Below are 16,658 nucleotides of genomic sequence, written 5' to 3'. Positions count from 1 at the left end.
CTAAATTGACTAGATGGTGCTCTACAATTAACTGAACATGGGTCATAATTTGCCCATCACTACTTTCAGTCCTTTGTTGAACAGAGAGCACCATCTCGTGGACTCCGAAAACAAAGAAAATGGGTCATATCGCCTGATAAAGCCTCATTTGCCCAAACACTACTTACAGGTACATTCGAGTGACAGTGAGGCGCACTGGTGTATCCTGCAGTGTAAGGCTTGTTGTAATAAATGAGCATGTTGTTGTTTGTGTGCAGGTGGGGACATGAGTCAGCGTGAGGATGGACAGGAGGGAGTCCCGCCGTCTAAAACCACTCTGTGTGGGGAACATAACGCCCAGACCAAAGCTCACAGGTGAGATCAGGATCTCTGACGCTCCAGGGGTTCTTTTCATTACGTTAAATTGTGGTTGACGCACCACAGCCTCACACGATTCAACTGAAAAGTTCAATATTTTCAACTTGCACGTTGGAGGTGTTGGACGCAAATATCGATCGATTTTCCTGTCCATGCGAGTAACGCCCCGCCCGTGGTTTTAGCGTACGTTGATTGACTTTGTATTTAATCGCGCTGCTTCTATCATGTCTATCGCTTCCGGTTTGAACGCAGCATAAGAGACGGCCCGTGAGGGGAACGAGGAGACACGTTAAAGTGATGAAAAGAAGCCTAGGCCTCTTCTCCATGCAATGTATTCTCATCACCAGGTTTATGGGATATCTTACGAACAAGTTTTGCACAAACATTTGTATGCAATGTTTACGATTAGGTTAAGACACCAAAACTATTATGTCACAGTTTGAGTTAGGCATTAAAACGACAAGCGGCCGAAATGGGTTTTCTCAGGAGGGTGGCTGGAGTCTCCCTTAGAGATATAGAGGTGAGAAGTTCAGCCATCCGTGAGGAACTCTGAGTAGAGCCGCTGCTCCTTTGCGTTGAAAGGAGCCAGTTGAGGTGGTTCAGGATCATCTAGTAAGGATGCCTCCTGGGCGCCTCCCTAGGGAGGTGTTCCAGGCACATCCAGCTTGGAGGGGGCCTCAGGGAAGACCCAGGACTAGGTGGAGAGATTAGATCTCCACATTGGCCTAGGAACGCCTCGGGATCCCCCAGTTAGAGCTGGTTAATGTGACCCGGGAAAGGGAAGTTTGGGGTCCCCTGCTGGAGCTGCTGCCCCTGAGAACCGACCCCGGATAAGCGGTTGAAGATGAGTTATTAAAAGAAAAGAAAAAAAGGTGAATGACGAGCAACCAGTTAAAAGTACAGCATCTCCACAATTGAATTGCTTGTCTGAGACACATCATGTATTTGATTACCGTTAAAGTACTTGTAATGAACATGTAAGCCCTTTAAAATCGTGTGCTTGTAGGAGGATCAATCCGCAGAAACAAGACTCTCCAGCATCCAGCTGTGTGTCAATGAAGAGTGACCGGTCCAAGGGTCGACCTCTCGACTTCAAACATGGACCGCAGTCTGTTGATCCAGGGTAAGAATTGAAAGAATAGTATTTTCTCTGGCAAAAAAAAACCCCAAAAGCATTTGAATTGACTTGACATGTGCATTAATGGATGTTGGCTTTAAACAGGATCCCTCTGCAGAGACCAGATCCCTGTGGAATCAGCTGTGTGTCCATGAAGAGTGACCGGTCCAAGGGTCAACCTCTCGACCTCAAACATGGACTGATTGAGTCTGGTCTAAAGTGAGAACTCAGCGTGTTATCCAAAAATAATTTCATTGAAAATATGTATTAATGCACAACCTCGCCAAAAAGAAATATGCTATGACTTCATAAAGTTAACTTAAGGGTAGTTCAAGTATGTTTACATGATACATAATGCTTCTGACTAAATTTGCCTACCTTTTAGTTTAAAAAGTATACTTAAAGTAAAAGAGCAGTAAACTCTGAGTGCACAACTAGTTTATGTCTAAGTTTTACTTTTTACTTCAACTGTAATACAAGTGAACGTTTAGTTTACAAGAAACATACTACTAGTTCACTTTTTACTCAGTGAAAGTGTGTTTTCAGGTATAGACAAGGAAAAGACACGGTTATATACACATGAAGGGAGGGGGACCACAGGTGGAAGCAACAGACCTCATCGCGGTGTGGCATATACTTGTTAATAAAAGCCAAGTAAAAGGGCAATATATATATATATTTACATGGATGGATTACTGAACGGTCCTACAGGGTACAGGCCTAGGGGCCCAGGGGCCCATAAAATCAGGGCCCTGAATCATAAAATGTTGCTGAAAAAACACCCACAAAATGACCATAAAGAGAAGCTAAATGACCACTAGTATACACAAAATTACCAACCATGTCCACAGAGACAAAATATGACTATATGGATGCAAAACCGTCCATGTATATATTTAAATTCTACTTACACTAACACTACCTTTTGGATATCACAATCAATCTAGGGATATTAGCATATATTTTGTACCTTTTAGTTTATTTGGTGTATTTGATGCATGTTAGATCTTAGAGCCAACACTGTCATGAGCGGTGCGGGGAATATTTAAATGAATATTTATTGGGAAAACAAATAACAAACAGTGTCCAGGGAACGAGGAAAACAGGTACGGGGTCCGGGTGTAGACGATGAAGGACAAACGCGAGGGTCAGAAGACAAACACCAATGGGTGGTGGACGAACAGGAACTCTGGAAACTAAAACAAAAGAAACAATTGAACAATTAACAATGAACAGCGCAAAACGGATAGAGAACACCAGCATAGGAAAATGGGAGCCAACCAAGAGAGACACGTTACCACGTAAATGCGAAAACTCCAGTGCTGATGAGGTGATGAGCCACAGCTGGACGGAACCACGCCTACCAGCAACAACAGACAAACACAAAGGGAAAGACACAAGCAGGGAGAAACAGACAGAGGGAGACAAACTCACACAAAAGGAAGAGGGAAGGGCCTGACAGGACAGGAATCCTGACAAACACATGCACATGCTCACACGTAATCAACCAGACAGACTACAGTTAACTTCAATAAACCAAGTAAGGGCAATTACAACGAAACTCATAGCAGGTAAAAGTACTCTCAACGGCCTAAAGGCTTTAGCTGAGCAGCATATTAACAAAGCTATTGACCTAACAGACTGTGTATATATAGTAGATTATGTCCTATATCTTTGTAGGAGGATCAATCCGCAGAAACAAGACTCTCCAGCATCCAGCTGTGTGTCCATGAAGAGTGACCGGTCCAAGGGTCGACCACTTGACTTCAAACATGGACAGCAGTCTGTTGATCCAGGGTAAGAATTGAAAGTATTTTCTCTGGCAAAAAAAAAACCCAAAACGTTTGAATTGACTTGACATGTGCATTAATGGATGTTGGCTTTAAACAGGATCCCTCTGCAGAGACCAGATCCCTGTGGAATCAGCTGTGTGTCCATGAAGAGTGACCGTTCCAAGGGTCGACCTCTCGACTTCAAACATGGACCGCAGTCTGTTGATCCAGGGTAAGAATTGAAAGAATAGTATTTTCTCTGGCAAAAAAAACCCCAAAAGCATTTGAATTGACTTGACATGGGATTTAATGGATGTTGGCTTTAAACAGGATCCCTCTGCAGAGACCAGATCCCTTTGGAATCAGCTGTGTGTCCATGAAGAGTGACCGGTCCAAGGGTCGACCTCTCGACTTCAAAAATCAAAGGTAAGCATGAATACAGATCTATCGACCATTATGAGAAGACTATCATGTTTTAGTACAGATCTTTATACTTGATTTTGTTTCCTTTCATTAAAACATCACATTAAATAATCAGAGCAGTATTAATTGTGTTTATCTTGTGTTGAACAATCATCACAAGAGACTGTGTGTTAAGCTGTGATCACACCGCACGCGATAGACGCGATGAAATCGCAAGAAAAGCGAGCAATGCGCTGCTTGATCATATTGGGACCATTGCGCCAATCCCGCCTTTGGAGCATCAAGGCAGTGCGGTATCTTTGCAGCAAGCGTGTCAGCTAAGTCATTAGCCCGTCTAGCAGCCCCTCAGAGGCCTAAAGTTTTAGGGTTAGCCATTATAGGGACGAATAGGAAAAAAAGGGCAAATATAGCATGTCTTTGCCACTGAAGAGGGCACTTTAGCACGCGTGTTGGCTCCCAGGGCACACGTTTTTCATCAATTTGGCCACCCCCACATGCACGCCACTGCTCAGAGGAAGTGTGTGGCTCTTAAAAGAGCCGTTGTGTTGCAGTGAGATCAGGCCGTCAGTGATTTAACCTCCGTAGCTGTAGAGGGTGCTGACCTGCCTCAACGGGTCTCCTGTAGATCAGACCAGGATATTCTCATTGGATACGCTTCCCTCTGCAGTGACGGCTTTCTTCTTCTTCTGGATTTCTGGCAGACTACAGTCAAGAACTGCAACATTGGCGGCTGTGGTGATCCCCCGGTGATCCTCCAGATGTTATGACGCTTACCACAATCCCAATGCTGATTGGCTGACACGCCACAGCGTCACGCGATTCAGCTGAAAAGTTCAATATTTTCATCTCGCACGTTGGAGGTGTTGGACGTGAATATCGATCGATTTTCGTGTCTATCGCGTCGTGGGTAACACAAGTAAAGCGAGGAACGCGCTGTGATCACAGTATTAAAGTTATATGTTCAAAATTGGGACATTTGTTTCCGCAGACTTCAGCAGCGAAGCCCGGAGGTTTCTAGTGGTCATTCTGCACAGCAGCATCAGACCGACCTGTACTCCATATTCATGGTATGTAAATGTGCAAATAAAACTGCTACTACTGTATATTGCAACAACCAACTGCCTGCATGTTTTCACGCCAGTCATTTCGATGAGGGGCGGGTGGCAGAGGGGAATGGGTGGCAGAGGGAGTGGTTTAGATCTCCATGTTGCACACTGTAGACCAGCAGCTTTGTGATGTGGTTGACAAAAATGACACGTGGAGTCCCCCAAGGCTCCATTCTCGGGCTTCTTCTGTTCTGCATCCACATGCTAGCTCAGATTATAGAAAACAACAATATAGCTTAACAGTATGCAGACGATACACCTATTTACCACTGCCACTGAGTATCGTGCTATACAAATAAACTTACCCTGCCTTTCTGTTGAATGTGATTGTGTTGTGCTAATTTAAATTTGAATATTATTCCATTTCAGCTGCTTGAGGAGAACATTGTCGGGTTTGTGAAGAACGAGCTGAAGAAATTCCAAAAGGCTCTGAGTCCAGATTACCCAGAATGCTCGGAGAGTCCGGGGGAGGATGAGGAGTTGTTGGACGGTGAGGATGAAGAGCAGAGGAGGAGCAGCAGAGAAGCGTTCCTGAAGATCACACTCCACTTCCTGAGGAGAATGAAGCAGGAGGAGCTGGCTGACTGTTTGCAGAGCAGTAAGAGGATTTGAACCGATATATTTATGATGGAAAGATGAAATAGGTTATCTACCTTAAAGGTTTAATTTACTGTGCCAAATCATAACAAAAGTTATCTCAAGAAACTTAACAAATAGAGTAGGTCTAGACCACACTCTATGGCAACATTCACACTGCAGTTACAAGTGACAGCATGAAAGAAGTTTCTTTCCGTTGACCAACTATGTATAGAGAAGAGGAGATGCTAACAGCCCCAGACGATGAACACTGATTAGCTCGGGCGGTGCGCTGAACGCATCCAAAATGTGTTTTTTAACCACTAATACTGCTCAAAATAACACCAAACCTCTGCAATAGCATGATTAGGGTCCCTACACATAAAACAAAGCACCAACAACAAACCATATTAAAGCGTATTAAAAAGGACTGTTTTACAAGTCTGGGCCTTACCAGTAGGTCCATGTTGACAGGTAGTCCATACAAGTCGATTATCGAATGCACTGGAGTTTAGTTCAAATGCATTGCAATTGCATGTTAAGCTGGAACAAATCATCAATGGGCTCCTTACTTCTGGATTGCATTCGATAATAGACTTGTACTTAATTTACTACGAGAGGAGCTGGTAGTTGGGCAGTTGGTAAGTCTTTTAAAACAGCATTTTTTTTAAATAAACTGTGGGTTCTCTAACTACATTGTTGGTCCTTCGTTTTATGTGTAGGGACTCTTATCATGCTACTGCAGAAGTTTGGTGCTATAAAAAAACTGTCTCAATGACTTATTTGATGTATTTTCATGCTGAAAAGACCATGGGGTACATTTTCACCGTACTTACATTGAAGTGACGTTTTATCATTGAGTGTACACCTCCTCTTTCATCATTTACCAACATGATTATCAACAGGATAAAGCACTATTTTTACTGTGAAGGAACTCTACATTTAAGTCGATCAGGTTAACTAGTGTAAAAACATTTTTATTTGTCTTGATCCTTCAGAAACTGGTGCTGTAGCTCTCGTATGCCAGCGTAAACTGAAGTCAAACCTGGGGCAGAAGTTCCAGTGTGTGTTTGAGGGGATTGCCAAAGCAGGAAACCCAACTCTTCTGAATCAGATCTACACAGAGATCTTCATCACAGAGGGAGGGACTGCAGAGGTCAATGATGAACACGAGGTCAGACAGATTGAAACAGCATCCTGGAAACCAGACAGACCAGAAACAACAATCAGACAAGAAGACATGTTTAAACCCTTACCTGGAAGAGATGAACAGATCAGAACAGTGATGACAAAGGGAGTGGCTGGCATTGGAAAAACAGTCCTAACACAGAAGTTCACTCTGGACTGGGCTGAAGGCAAAGCCAACCAGGACATACACTTCACATTTCCATTCACTTTCAGAGAGCTGAATGTGCTGAAAGAGAAAAAGTTCAGCTTGGTGGAACTTGTCCATCACTTCTTTACTGAAACCAAAGAAGCAGGAATCTGCAGGTTTGAAGAGTTCCGCGTCGTGTTCATCTTTGATGGTCTGGATGAGTGTCGACCTCCGTTGAACTTTCACAACACTGAGGTCCTGACTGATGTTACAGAGTCCACCTCAGTGGATGTGCTGCTAACAAACCTCATCAGGGGGAAACTGCTTCCCTCTGCTCGCCTCTGGATCACCACACGACCTGCAGCAGCCAATCAGATTCCTCCGGAGTGTGTTTGCATGGTGACAGAGGTCAGAGGGTTCACTGACCCGCAGAAGGAGGAGTATTTCAGGAAGAGATTCAGAGATGAGGAGCAGGCCGGCAGGATCATCTCCCACATCAAGACTTCACGAAGCCTCCACATCATGTGTCACATCCCAGTCTTCTGCTGGATCACTGCTACAGTTCTGGAGGAAGTGATGAAAACCAGAAAGGGAACAGAGTTGCCCAAGACCCTGACTGAGATGTACATCCACTTTCTGGTGGTTCAGTCCAAACTAAAGAATGTCAAGTATCTTAACAGAGCTGAGACAGATCCACACTGGAGTCCAGAGAGCGGAAAGTCTTTGACAGTGATTGAGTCTCTTGGAAAACTGGCCTTTGATCAGCTGCAGAAAGGAAACCTGATCTTCTATGAATCAGACCTGACAGAGTGTGGCATCGATATCAGAGCAGCCTCAGTGTACTCAGGAGTGTTCACACAGATCTTTAAAGAGGAGAGTGGACTGTACCAGGACAAGGTCTTCTGCTTCGTCCATCTGAGTGTTCAGGAGTTTCTGGCTGCTCTTCATGTCCATCTGATATTCACCAACTCTGGAGTCAACCTGCTGTCTGAAGAACAAACATCTTCTCGACTTCCTAAATTCTTCAGAGACAAGCGTAAACCGAGACATTTCTATCAGAGTGCTGTGGACGAGGCCTTACAGAGTCCAAATGGACACCTGGACTTGTTCCTCCGCTTCCTCCTGGGTCTTTCACTGCATACCAACCAGATTCTCCTAAGAGATCTGCTGAAACAGACAGGAAGTGGCTCAGAAACCAATCAGAAAACAGCCAATTACATCAAGGACAGGATCAATGACAATCTGTCCGCGGAGAAAAGCATCAATCTGTTCCACTGTCTGAATGAACTGAAAGATCGTTCTTTAGTCGAGGAGATCCAACAGTTCCTGAGTTCAGGAAGTCTCTCCACAGATAAACTGTCTCCTGCTCAGTGGTCAGCTCTGGTCTTCATCTTACTGTCCTCAGGAAAAGATCTGGACGTGTTTGACCTGAAGAAATACTCTGCTTCAGAGGAGGCTTTTCTGAGGCTGCTGCCTGTGATCAAAGCCTCCAAAAAAGCTCTGTAGGTGGAGGAATCACTGACTATATGAATATATAAGAAAAATATCTTATACTTTTAGAGGAGAAAGAGCAAAACATGTTTAACTTTTGTTCATCATTATTTTTTCTTCAGACTGAGTGGCTGTAACCTCTCAGAGAGAAGCTGTGAAGCCCTTTCCTCACTTCTCAGCTCCCAGTCCTCTAGTCTGAGAGAGCTGGATCTGAGTAACAACGACCTGCAGGATTCAGGAGTGAAGCTTCTGTCTACTGGACTGGAGAGTCCACACTGTGAACTGGAAACACTCAGGTTAGTATTGTTTAAGTTACCTGTAAAGGTGGGAAACGCGACGCGTTTCAGACCCATTGCAATAGATGCATTGAATTCCCAAGAAAAGCGAGTAACGCCCTGCTTGATCATATTTGGAACACATTGTGACCAGCGAGTTAAATGTGCTGATTGCGTCATCCACACGATGATGATGCAAACCCACCTATATAAACATTTTTCACCCGCTGTTTCCTTTTTCTTATAAACCATGGCTGAGATAACCACCGTTACTAAATTGAAAGTGCTTCTGCCGCTGGGGGAACCACAGCACTCAAACCCCCTCCTCCCTTTTGACTGGCTGAAGCACCACAGCATTACGTGATTCGGCATGTTGGACACATTGGACCTGAATATTGATTGATTTTTGTGTCGCGAGTAAAGCGCTACCCATCGTGAAATGGCGTATGTAGTATGACTTTGTATGTAATCCCGCTGCTTCTATCACTTCCGATTTGAACGCGGCATAAGAGTACTGCTCAATTTAATTGAAAATTATATTACATTTTTCAAATTCACATAAAAACAACGCCTAGTTATGCACAACCTTAATTATTTCAGGTTTCTTAGGGGTGTATCACTGGAAATTCTATGGTTTTATCGGTTATCGTCACCTTGAGCCTTGCACACCACAGGTCTAAGTCATATTAAATATAGAAATAAACTCCCTCAAATGTTTAATCTCTTTAAAGGCTAGATGTGTGTAAACTGTCATGGAGAAGCTGTGAAGCTCTGTCCTCAGTTGTCAGCTCCCAGTCCTCTAGTCTGAAAGAGCTGGACCTGAGTGACAACGACCTGCAGGATTCAGGGGTTAGGCTGCTGTCTGCTGGACTGGAGAGTCCACACTGTGAACTGGAAACTCTCAGGTAAGAGGTCACCAGTTTGTTGAAGAGATTAGAATCTACATGATTTCCACTCTGGTTGATCTCAATGTAGACTCTTGCCTACACGTTAACTTAAATATGGTTTTACCAACTATTGTTTTATTTTATTTAGAATGTCAGGCTGTCTGATCACAGAAGAAGGTTGCACTTCTTTGGCCTCAGCTCTGAGCTCCAACCCCTCCCATCTGAGACAGCTCGACCTGAGCTACAATCATCCAGGAGACTCAGGAGTCAAGTTGCTGTCTGCTGGACTGGAGGACTGGAGACTGGACACTCTCAGGTATGGACAGACAGCAATGAGATTCCAAACTATAGTTGTGCCTAAACCATTGTAATTCATGTCATTACATTTCCATTCATAGAAACAGATTTAATAATGAATTATAACAAAAATGTTAGGATTATTTATAATTCAGTATTATGCTTCATAAATACTGAGAACTGATATGAAAGGTGAAGGAGAGCAAGGGGAACTCAACCTCTGCTATCAGAGACAATGGCCCTCATTTATCAAACGAATGTACAGCAGAAAAACGTGCGTACGACCATTTCCTGGCAAACTTTGGCATTTATCAATTTGGACGTGAGCGGGAGCTACGATCAAATCTCACGTCAAATCAAACAAAGTATCAGATGATTAACATCTTGGTATGGTTCTTCTAGGTGGCAAAGGTTATCCCCTAACAGAATACCTTATAACCCCGCTGACAAACCCCGCTACAGAGCAGGAGCGCAGGTTCAACAGTGCGCACACACACACACACACACACGGGTCATATTGGAGCGCTGCTTCGGGTTGACTGCCCCCGTTATTCTTTTCCATACAGCGTTTTTATGGGCCCCTTTTATTCCACTCTTAAGACTGACAAAAAGCACATCTTTATTTTGCTCCATCTCGGGTGTCAGGATGCCGATCTGTGTGTCGGAAAAGTTTCTTTTCTAACCAGCGTTTCTCCTCTGCATGTTTGACCTCAGTGGGCGAGGCCTCAGAACCAGGAATATTTAAGGGCGTAACATGTTAATGACGATCGAATTCAGCTGCCGCATTTATCAAGGCCCGCTCATTCGTACGCTGAGATTGGTCAGATACAAATGTTTCATAAATCACACGTGGGTCCTGTCGTACGACCAATTCTGCGCTCAGATCTGCGTCCGTTTTTACGCAAGATTGATAAATGAGGCCCATTGAGTTTGTACTGTAGAACAGACTTTTGGGCCTGCGAGCACTACTTCAACATTTGATAGTGTGGAATCTGAAGATGTAATGTAATAAAAGTCTGCTGACGCCGTTCTTGTTGCATATAAAAATATTTATTACAAAAAGTAAAGCGTCACTACTGACGTATCCCTGACCTAAGGGGGGGTTCAACCTTGTTTACAGGAAGAAGGGGGCCCAGGGAGGAAAGATATACAACGGGCCATCACTCTGGATATGTTAAACAAAACCATATGAGTATATACAGTATATGACTTTGAACACTTCAATAGCCACTTAATTCATTGATTCATTAATCTTATCTTAGTATATCTAGCCTCATCATTCGAAGGCTGCTACAAGTTCTTTCTGGTGTACAGGGACAGAATATTTCATACAAACAAATCACAGGATCAAATTCTTTATAAATGAAGATTTATTGAACTAATAACTACATAACTAAACTACTATTTGGACAAACTAATAAATGGTGGGAAAATAAGGCATAAAAAATACAGCAGAAGACGAGCAGAGGACTCTCAGAAGACTAACTTTCTTCTAAATAATTTTTGTTAATATCTCTTGAAAAGGGGCCGTGTTCTAGGCTCAGTGGCATGAACATCGCCCCCTCCTACTCAACCTTATGTTTCAATAGTTTGGGTATAATCTCTTCCTAATAGATTCATATAATGTGTTGCAAACTTGATTTTCCCAGGTTTGTAATATGGCAATCTCAACTTCAAACACCTTCTATGAATAAACATGTCATCATGTTCCATCCATCCTTCGGTCCAGCGCTAACCTGACTCCACCAGTTGGATTGATTTGCATGATTCTCACTTTCTCAGCGGATCAATCTGGGAACTCTCGTTTGGAGATCATTTGGGAAGGGGGCCGAAATACTGGTTGCTGTGATTGGACAAACTATCTGTCTGTCACCAACATTAGGGCCAAATCAACCAATCAGATCAACGATGCATGAGGTGCTAACGGCATCGAGGCAAAGCTCAGACAGTAAACAACATGTGGGTAAAGGATATTTGCCGTTTGTGTAACGTGAATTTACGGATCAAAGGCCCAGTTTCAGGTGCCCGGTCTATATTCAACAGAAGGATCCAAGAGAAAAAAGCGGTAGTGAGCGGCTCAAAACCAACACTGATTGGTTCCGTCGCTTGGAAAACTTCTCCAATTTTTTTCCGCCACACGTTACCAGACTGATCTGCAAGTAAAATGCAATGGAGCTCGCGAGATTAGGATGGACTTGCGAGGCTAGTTCAACAACTCCAATGTGCAAGTTGAAGATTTTGAGCTTTTCTGCCAAATCGTGTTATGCCGTGGTAAGTTAGCCAATCAGAAGGGAGGAGGGGCGCAAGTGCTTTGATCACACCATGCGCAGAAGAACGACTATTCAGAAATTGGGGAGAAGATAGTAGTAGCATTATGCGGGCACCCAGATTTGTAAGACCCAAGCTGTTATTTATATTTGGGCCAAAACAAGAAGTAGCAAACTTGGGTCAAGCTTTGGCGTGGATGTTGCAGTGGGTGCGATGGTCCAAATATGATCAAGCAGCCTGTTACTCGCTTCTCTTGTGATTTAATGGCATCTATCACACCCGGTCTGAACAAGAAATAAGGAGATGCCACTTCAGAAAGTTCAGTTTTATATTCATCAATTCTTCATCGTTTAATCATGCTTGAGGGAAACATATTTTCTTATTTTCATGTTTGTGATGCTGCAAAAACAAACGCAGTTGCGTTATTCAGGAATATTTGAGGAGATGGGCCCTTAAAACTGCTTGAAAAAGTGAGGAGGGTTGAATGACGAAAGGCAGAACAATCTTACCTGTCAGTCTTTTGTTACTGGATGGAATCAATGCTCATTGGAAAATAATTATCATTTGGACAGTAAATCAAATGATCCTATTCTTCATGGACACAAGTTAAGTTAAGACGAGTGAACAGCAGTTAGGACTCACATTGGATAAAAGCTCATTAAGCCGGTTAGGGTTATTAAATGTTCCTGTTTACATAATCAGAAATAATATGCAGGTCTTTGTGTCTCCCTCCAGGCTGGACCATGGTGGACAGCAGTGGTTAAAGCCTGGTCTGAGGAAGTGTAAGTGTGGATTCAGTTTGATTCATGACATTAACGCATTCATTCAAACATTTTAAGCAATTTCGAAAATTTGAATTCATTTTTGCCATGCAATATTTAAAACATATTACTTAACCAATATGACAGTAAAGGACTCACCTGGGCCGGGATCAGAGTACACTTGACCCAAAAGTCCAGTTTTTTTGATTAGTGTAAATACTGTGTACCGTACCAGGGCACGGAGCGTCCGTCCACGTTTTAAATTTTGTTTAAGGGCATAGCACGCACCGATGTCATCCTCTGAACTGCTCAACCATGGGTGATAAAGCAGGAAGGCAGGCGAAAGTATCGCTCTTGTCCCCAAAATATAACCAAAAGTAGGCATAATGCAAAGGTTGACATCGTATGAGTCTGCCCAGCTGGCCACCAACATGGTGATATGTTGGTATTTGTTTAAGTGTAGGTTTGGGACGTCAGGTGACCAAAGTCCAACATCATAAATCACAGGTCTTTTAATCCAGGGGAGCAGGGTTCAATTCCCGTCTGTACCAGACCAATCCACAGTCTTTTATCTAATTCTAACCAAGAGTTTTTCCTGCCTAACCCTAACCGTCACCTTTTGTTGTCTAAAATCTGTCACGTAACGTTATTTTTTGTGCGTCGTTTCACTTCCGGTTTTGTGTCTAATGACTTCCGGTCTGTTCCTGTGGTCCGTCAGCACGTTTTTTTGTACAAATTTCTGTGCATTACTTTTCGTAGAATTTGGTACGCACCTGCCCAGTTACCAAAATCCAACGTCTTCCAAATATCTTGTGCCTAGAGAGTAGAAAGTAGAAAACCAACATTTGGTCCACCAAAACCCAAACGTCTACTAAACGTCAAAATGTCAACGTTGTTGGAGGTACAACAATGAAGCGTCTGTCCAACGTCCGGTGTCCTGGAGCCCGTCGTCCTACTGAAACCAAGTCCCCCCTACATCAACTTCCTGGTTGATCAAATAAAGAAAGGCCAAAAATGTGAGTTTTCTGAGTGTCCATTAGGGGCATGTTTCTCATTGACCCCCCATGTTAAACAGGACCTTTTCACAGCATCATTAAACCTATTTAAGGCCTGGTACAAGAAAAAACATTCTAGTCTGCATGTTTAGGTCATATCTCCATGACAACACTGAGGGGGGTGAATTTTTTTGTACCAAGCTAGTTTTTATTTAATTGGAGGTTAAAGTTTATGAATAATTATCTAGCCAGCTGCCACTTCTCCTCAGAGGCTAGTTGTCAGGATTAGCATGCTAACTCTGTCATCTCGACCTGGACTGCGGTCCAAGTGACAAGATTGTTTGCGCTTCGATCGACTGTACCAGCAGATTGTTTAAGAACAAAACTAATTAAATAGCTGCACTTGCACCGGGACTTGCAATATAACGTTAGCCTACTATCGATACACACATACACTAGATGCTAATCTGGGGCGGCAGGAGGATTCAAACCGTGAGGGTCGGTGTTTTACATTCTATGAGCATGGGACTCAGTTGTATATCAGTTTAAATCAGAGATCAGAAATGATGGCTGCACTTCACTCCCTGTGTGTTCACCACTGGAACCTGTCCCGCTCCTGAAAACAAAGAAATGACTCCCGTTCCCTCCCGGTCCCAGAAAAAAATCTTGCGTGTGCTGTTAGCCTAGCTCCTGGGCGGTCACGCTAATGTTGCTTATTCAGTATAAGCCAGCCAGATGGGCTTATTGCCCTCCCCCTAACATCACATACATACCCTTTTTTTGTAAGAGAAAATGAGGCGGAGTCAAATATTGACAAAATGGCTACTCCCAGAGGCGAGGACGATTGGATCAAGTTGAAAAAATTGACATTGACGTAGAGGCTACGTCCATTTTATATACTGTCTATGCATTAAACTGATATTTGTTTATTTATTTGTTTATTTCGGGCACGTCAGTTAGATAAATCATCATCACACATTATCTTGTTTTACAATTCACATGACCGAAAAGGAAAGCGGGAGAAGCAAAACCGTATCAAGTCCCGCCCCCATTACCCACAGAATACAATATCTTCATCATACTATTTTTATTGTGTCCTTTGACGTAACATGTTTCAACAGAATCCCAGTATACCAGCTTGCCGTAGTTGCTATCATCTGCACATTCTTGTTACATGTTCGCTGCCAGCTGGGGGGATCTTGCGACTGCAGCAGCAACATAAACAAACGTCAAACAGCTGAAGATGCAAGTGTTACAGGACGTCTGAGCATTTGAATCGACAGTACCTAACATGAAAAGCACCCCAAGTTAAAAATTAGATGATTAATCGCTGCCATTGTGTCTTGTTGTCTCTGTCAGACGCCTGTGGACTCACCATTGACACAAGCACGACACACAGAAAGCTGAAACTGCTTGAAAACAACAGGAAGGTGGCGCTGGTGGGAGAGAAAGAGCTGCCTTATCCCGATCACCCGGACAGATTTGACCGCTGCTGCCAGCTGCTGTGCAGAGACGGTCTGACCGGCCGCTGTTACTGGGAGGTTGAGTGGCGGGGAGACGTCGACGTCGCGGTGACCTACAGGGACATCCAAAGGAAGGGAGATGATGACGGCTGCAGGTTTGGAAGGAACGACCGGTCGTGGAGCCTGAACTGCTTTAACGGCGGTTACTCTGCGTGGCACAACAACAGGAAAACAGTCCTCCGTCCGTCCACCGCTGTCTCTCACAGAGTAGCAGTGTATGTGGACTGTCCTGCTGGCACTCTGTCCTTCTACAGAGTCTCCTCTGACGCACTGATCCACCTCCACACCTTCAACACCACATTCACTGGACCTCTTTATCCTGGGTTTGGGTTTACGTTTGGGGTGGAGTCTCTGATGTTGTCCCTGGCGTCCTCAGTGTCTCTGTGCTCGCTGTAGGAGACAGAGTTGACTTCTGGGTGAATATTGACGCCCAGAATTGACGAGGAACTAGAAAATGCATTTCCTGCAGAAAGTGCATGGAAATGTTGAGAAGCTGAACTGTAGTAGGAGTAGCAGCAGTAGAAGTAGAAGCAGTCGTATAGTAAGATGTATTAAATTAATCTAAGAATTCATACATAGTAAAACTCAGTAGGAACTAGAATATTTGAAGTAAACAGTTTAATATTCACACATTTTATACATGTAATAAATTCACTGAATAGGAAGGGTACATTTTATTATATATTTACAAATACAATTTTAAGGGTTCATTTTCCCTGCACATTAAGTTTAAAGTAGAATAAATTTTTACCCACTTATCCGGATGAGTAAAAACACATTTGTGATAACTGTGACGTATCTCTGGAACGGCAGTTCGGAGATACTCAGGGGTAGAACCATTGGAAAGGCCGTACATGAAAACATCCAGAAATCAACTTTCATCTCTCTACGACCTTCTGTTACCGAGTTTCTGCAGAAAAAGCATCACCGGAAACTCCCATGATGCATTGCGGGATATATTTTATCAATAAAACTGCATTTTTCTCAACAATAACACATCATAAACACCAAATATGATATATCACTGTGTCGGTCTTGATCTCAGCTATCAGAATAATTATTATATGTAATAATTAAAAATGTCCCACTGCGACAGATTTCTGATGTGCTGTAACGACACTAGATGAGATTGGAAAGACCATTCATTCTCTCTTTGTGATAATAAAATCATACAATGATGATAAGCGTGATGAAAAAGTTTCTAACAGTGTGTTTAAAGAAAATGTGTGGTAGATTGTGTTTAGTTTAATATAAATCCACACAACCAAGTAATTAAACATGTAAAAACTAAATAAAATTTCTAAAATCTACGTTTGAACAGCAATTTCCTTTCTATGTAAACATGTTGTAGACTTTATTTAATTCCTTTAGATAAATATAACTTAGTTAAACAGAGTAAAGTAACATTTACTTAATTTCGTCACAAATGTTACGTTCAGAGACAAGTACATTACACTTGATACTGGTGAGTGACTTGTACGTGACATTCATCAGT

At 43.0% G+C, this 16,658-nt stretch overlaps 1 protein-coding gene across 1 annotated transcript; it reads left to right on the top strand.

The window, feature by feature from the left end:
* Positions 1 to 265: 265 nt before the first annotated feature.
* LOC310964781 (uncharacterized protein) lies at positions 266 to 15,559 on the top strand (the record flags this gene model as incomplete). The annotated part of the gene is made up of 14 exons (XM_083938040.1): positions 266 to 354; positions 1,364 to 1,480; positions 1,580 to 1,693; positions 3,155 to 3,271; positions 3,365 to 3,478; positions 3,577 to 3,672; positions 4,658 to 4,736; positions 5,145 to 5,373; positions 6,350 to 8,168; positions 8,280 to 8,453; positions 9,164 to 9,337; positions 9,468 to 9,635; positions 12,620 to 12,666; positions 15,000 to 15,559. 14 exons carry the CDS (start codon positions 266 to 268, stop codon positions 15,557 to 15,559), a joined length of 3,897 nt encoding a protein of 1,298 aa, XP_083794166.1.
* Between the last annotated feature and the right edge of the window lie 1,099 nt (positions 15,560 to 16,658).

The sequence above is a fragment of the Echiichthys vipera genome (genome assembly GCF_963691815.1).
Source record: "Echiichthys vipera genome assembly, chromosome: 23".
NCBI classification, from domain to species: Eukaryota; Metazoa; Chordata; class Actinopteri; order Perciformes; family Trachinidae; genus Echiichthys; species Echiichthys vipera.
Note: the sequence above shows the minus strand (reverse complement) of the source record. Positions and strands in the feature narration are given on the sequence as shown.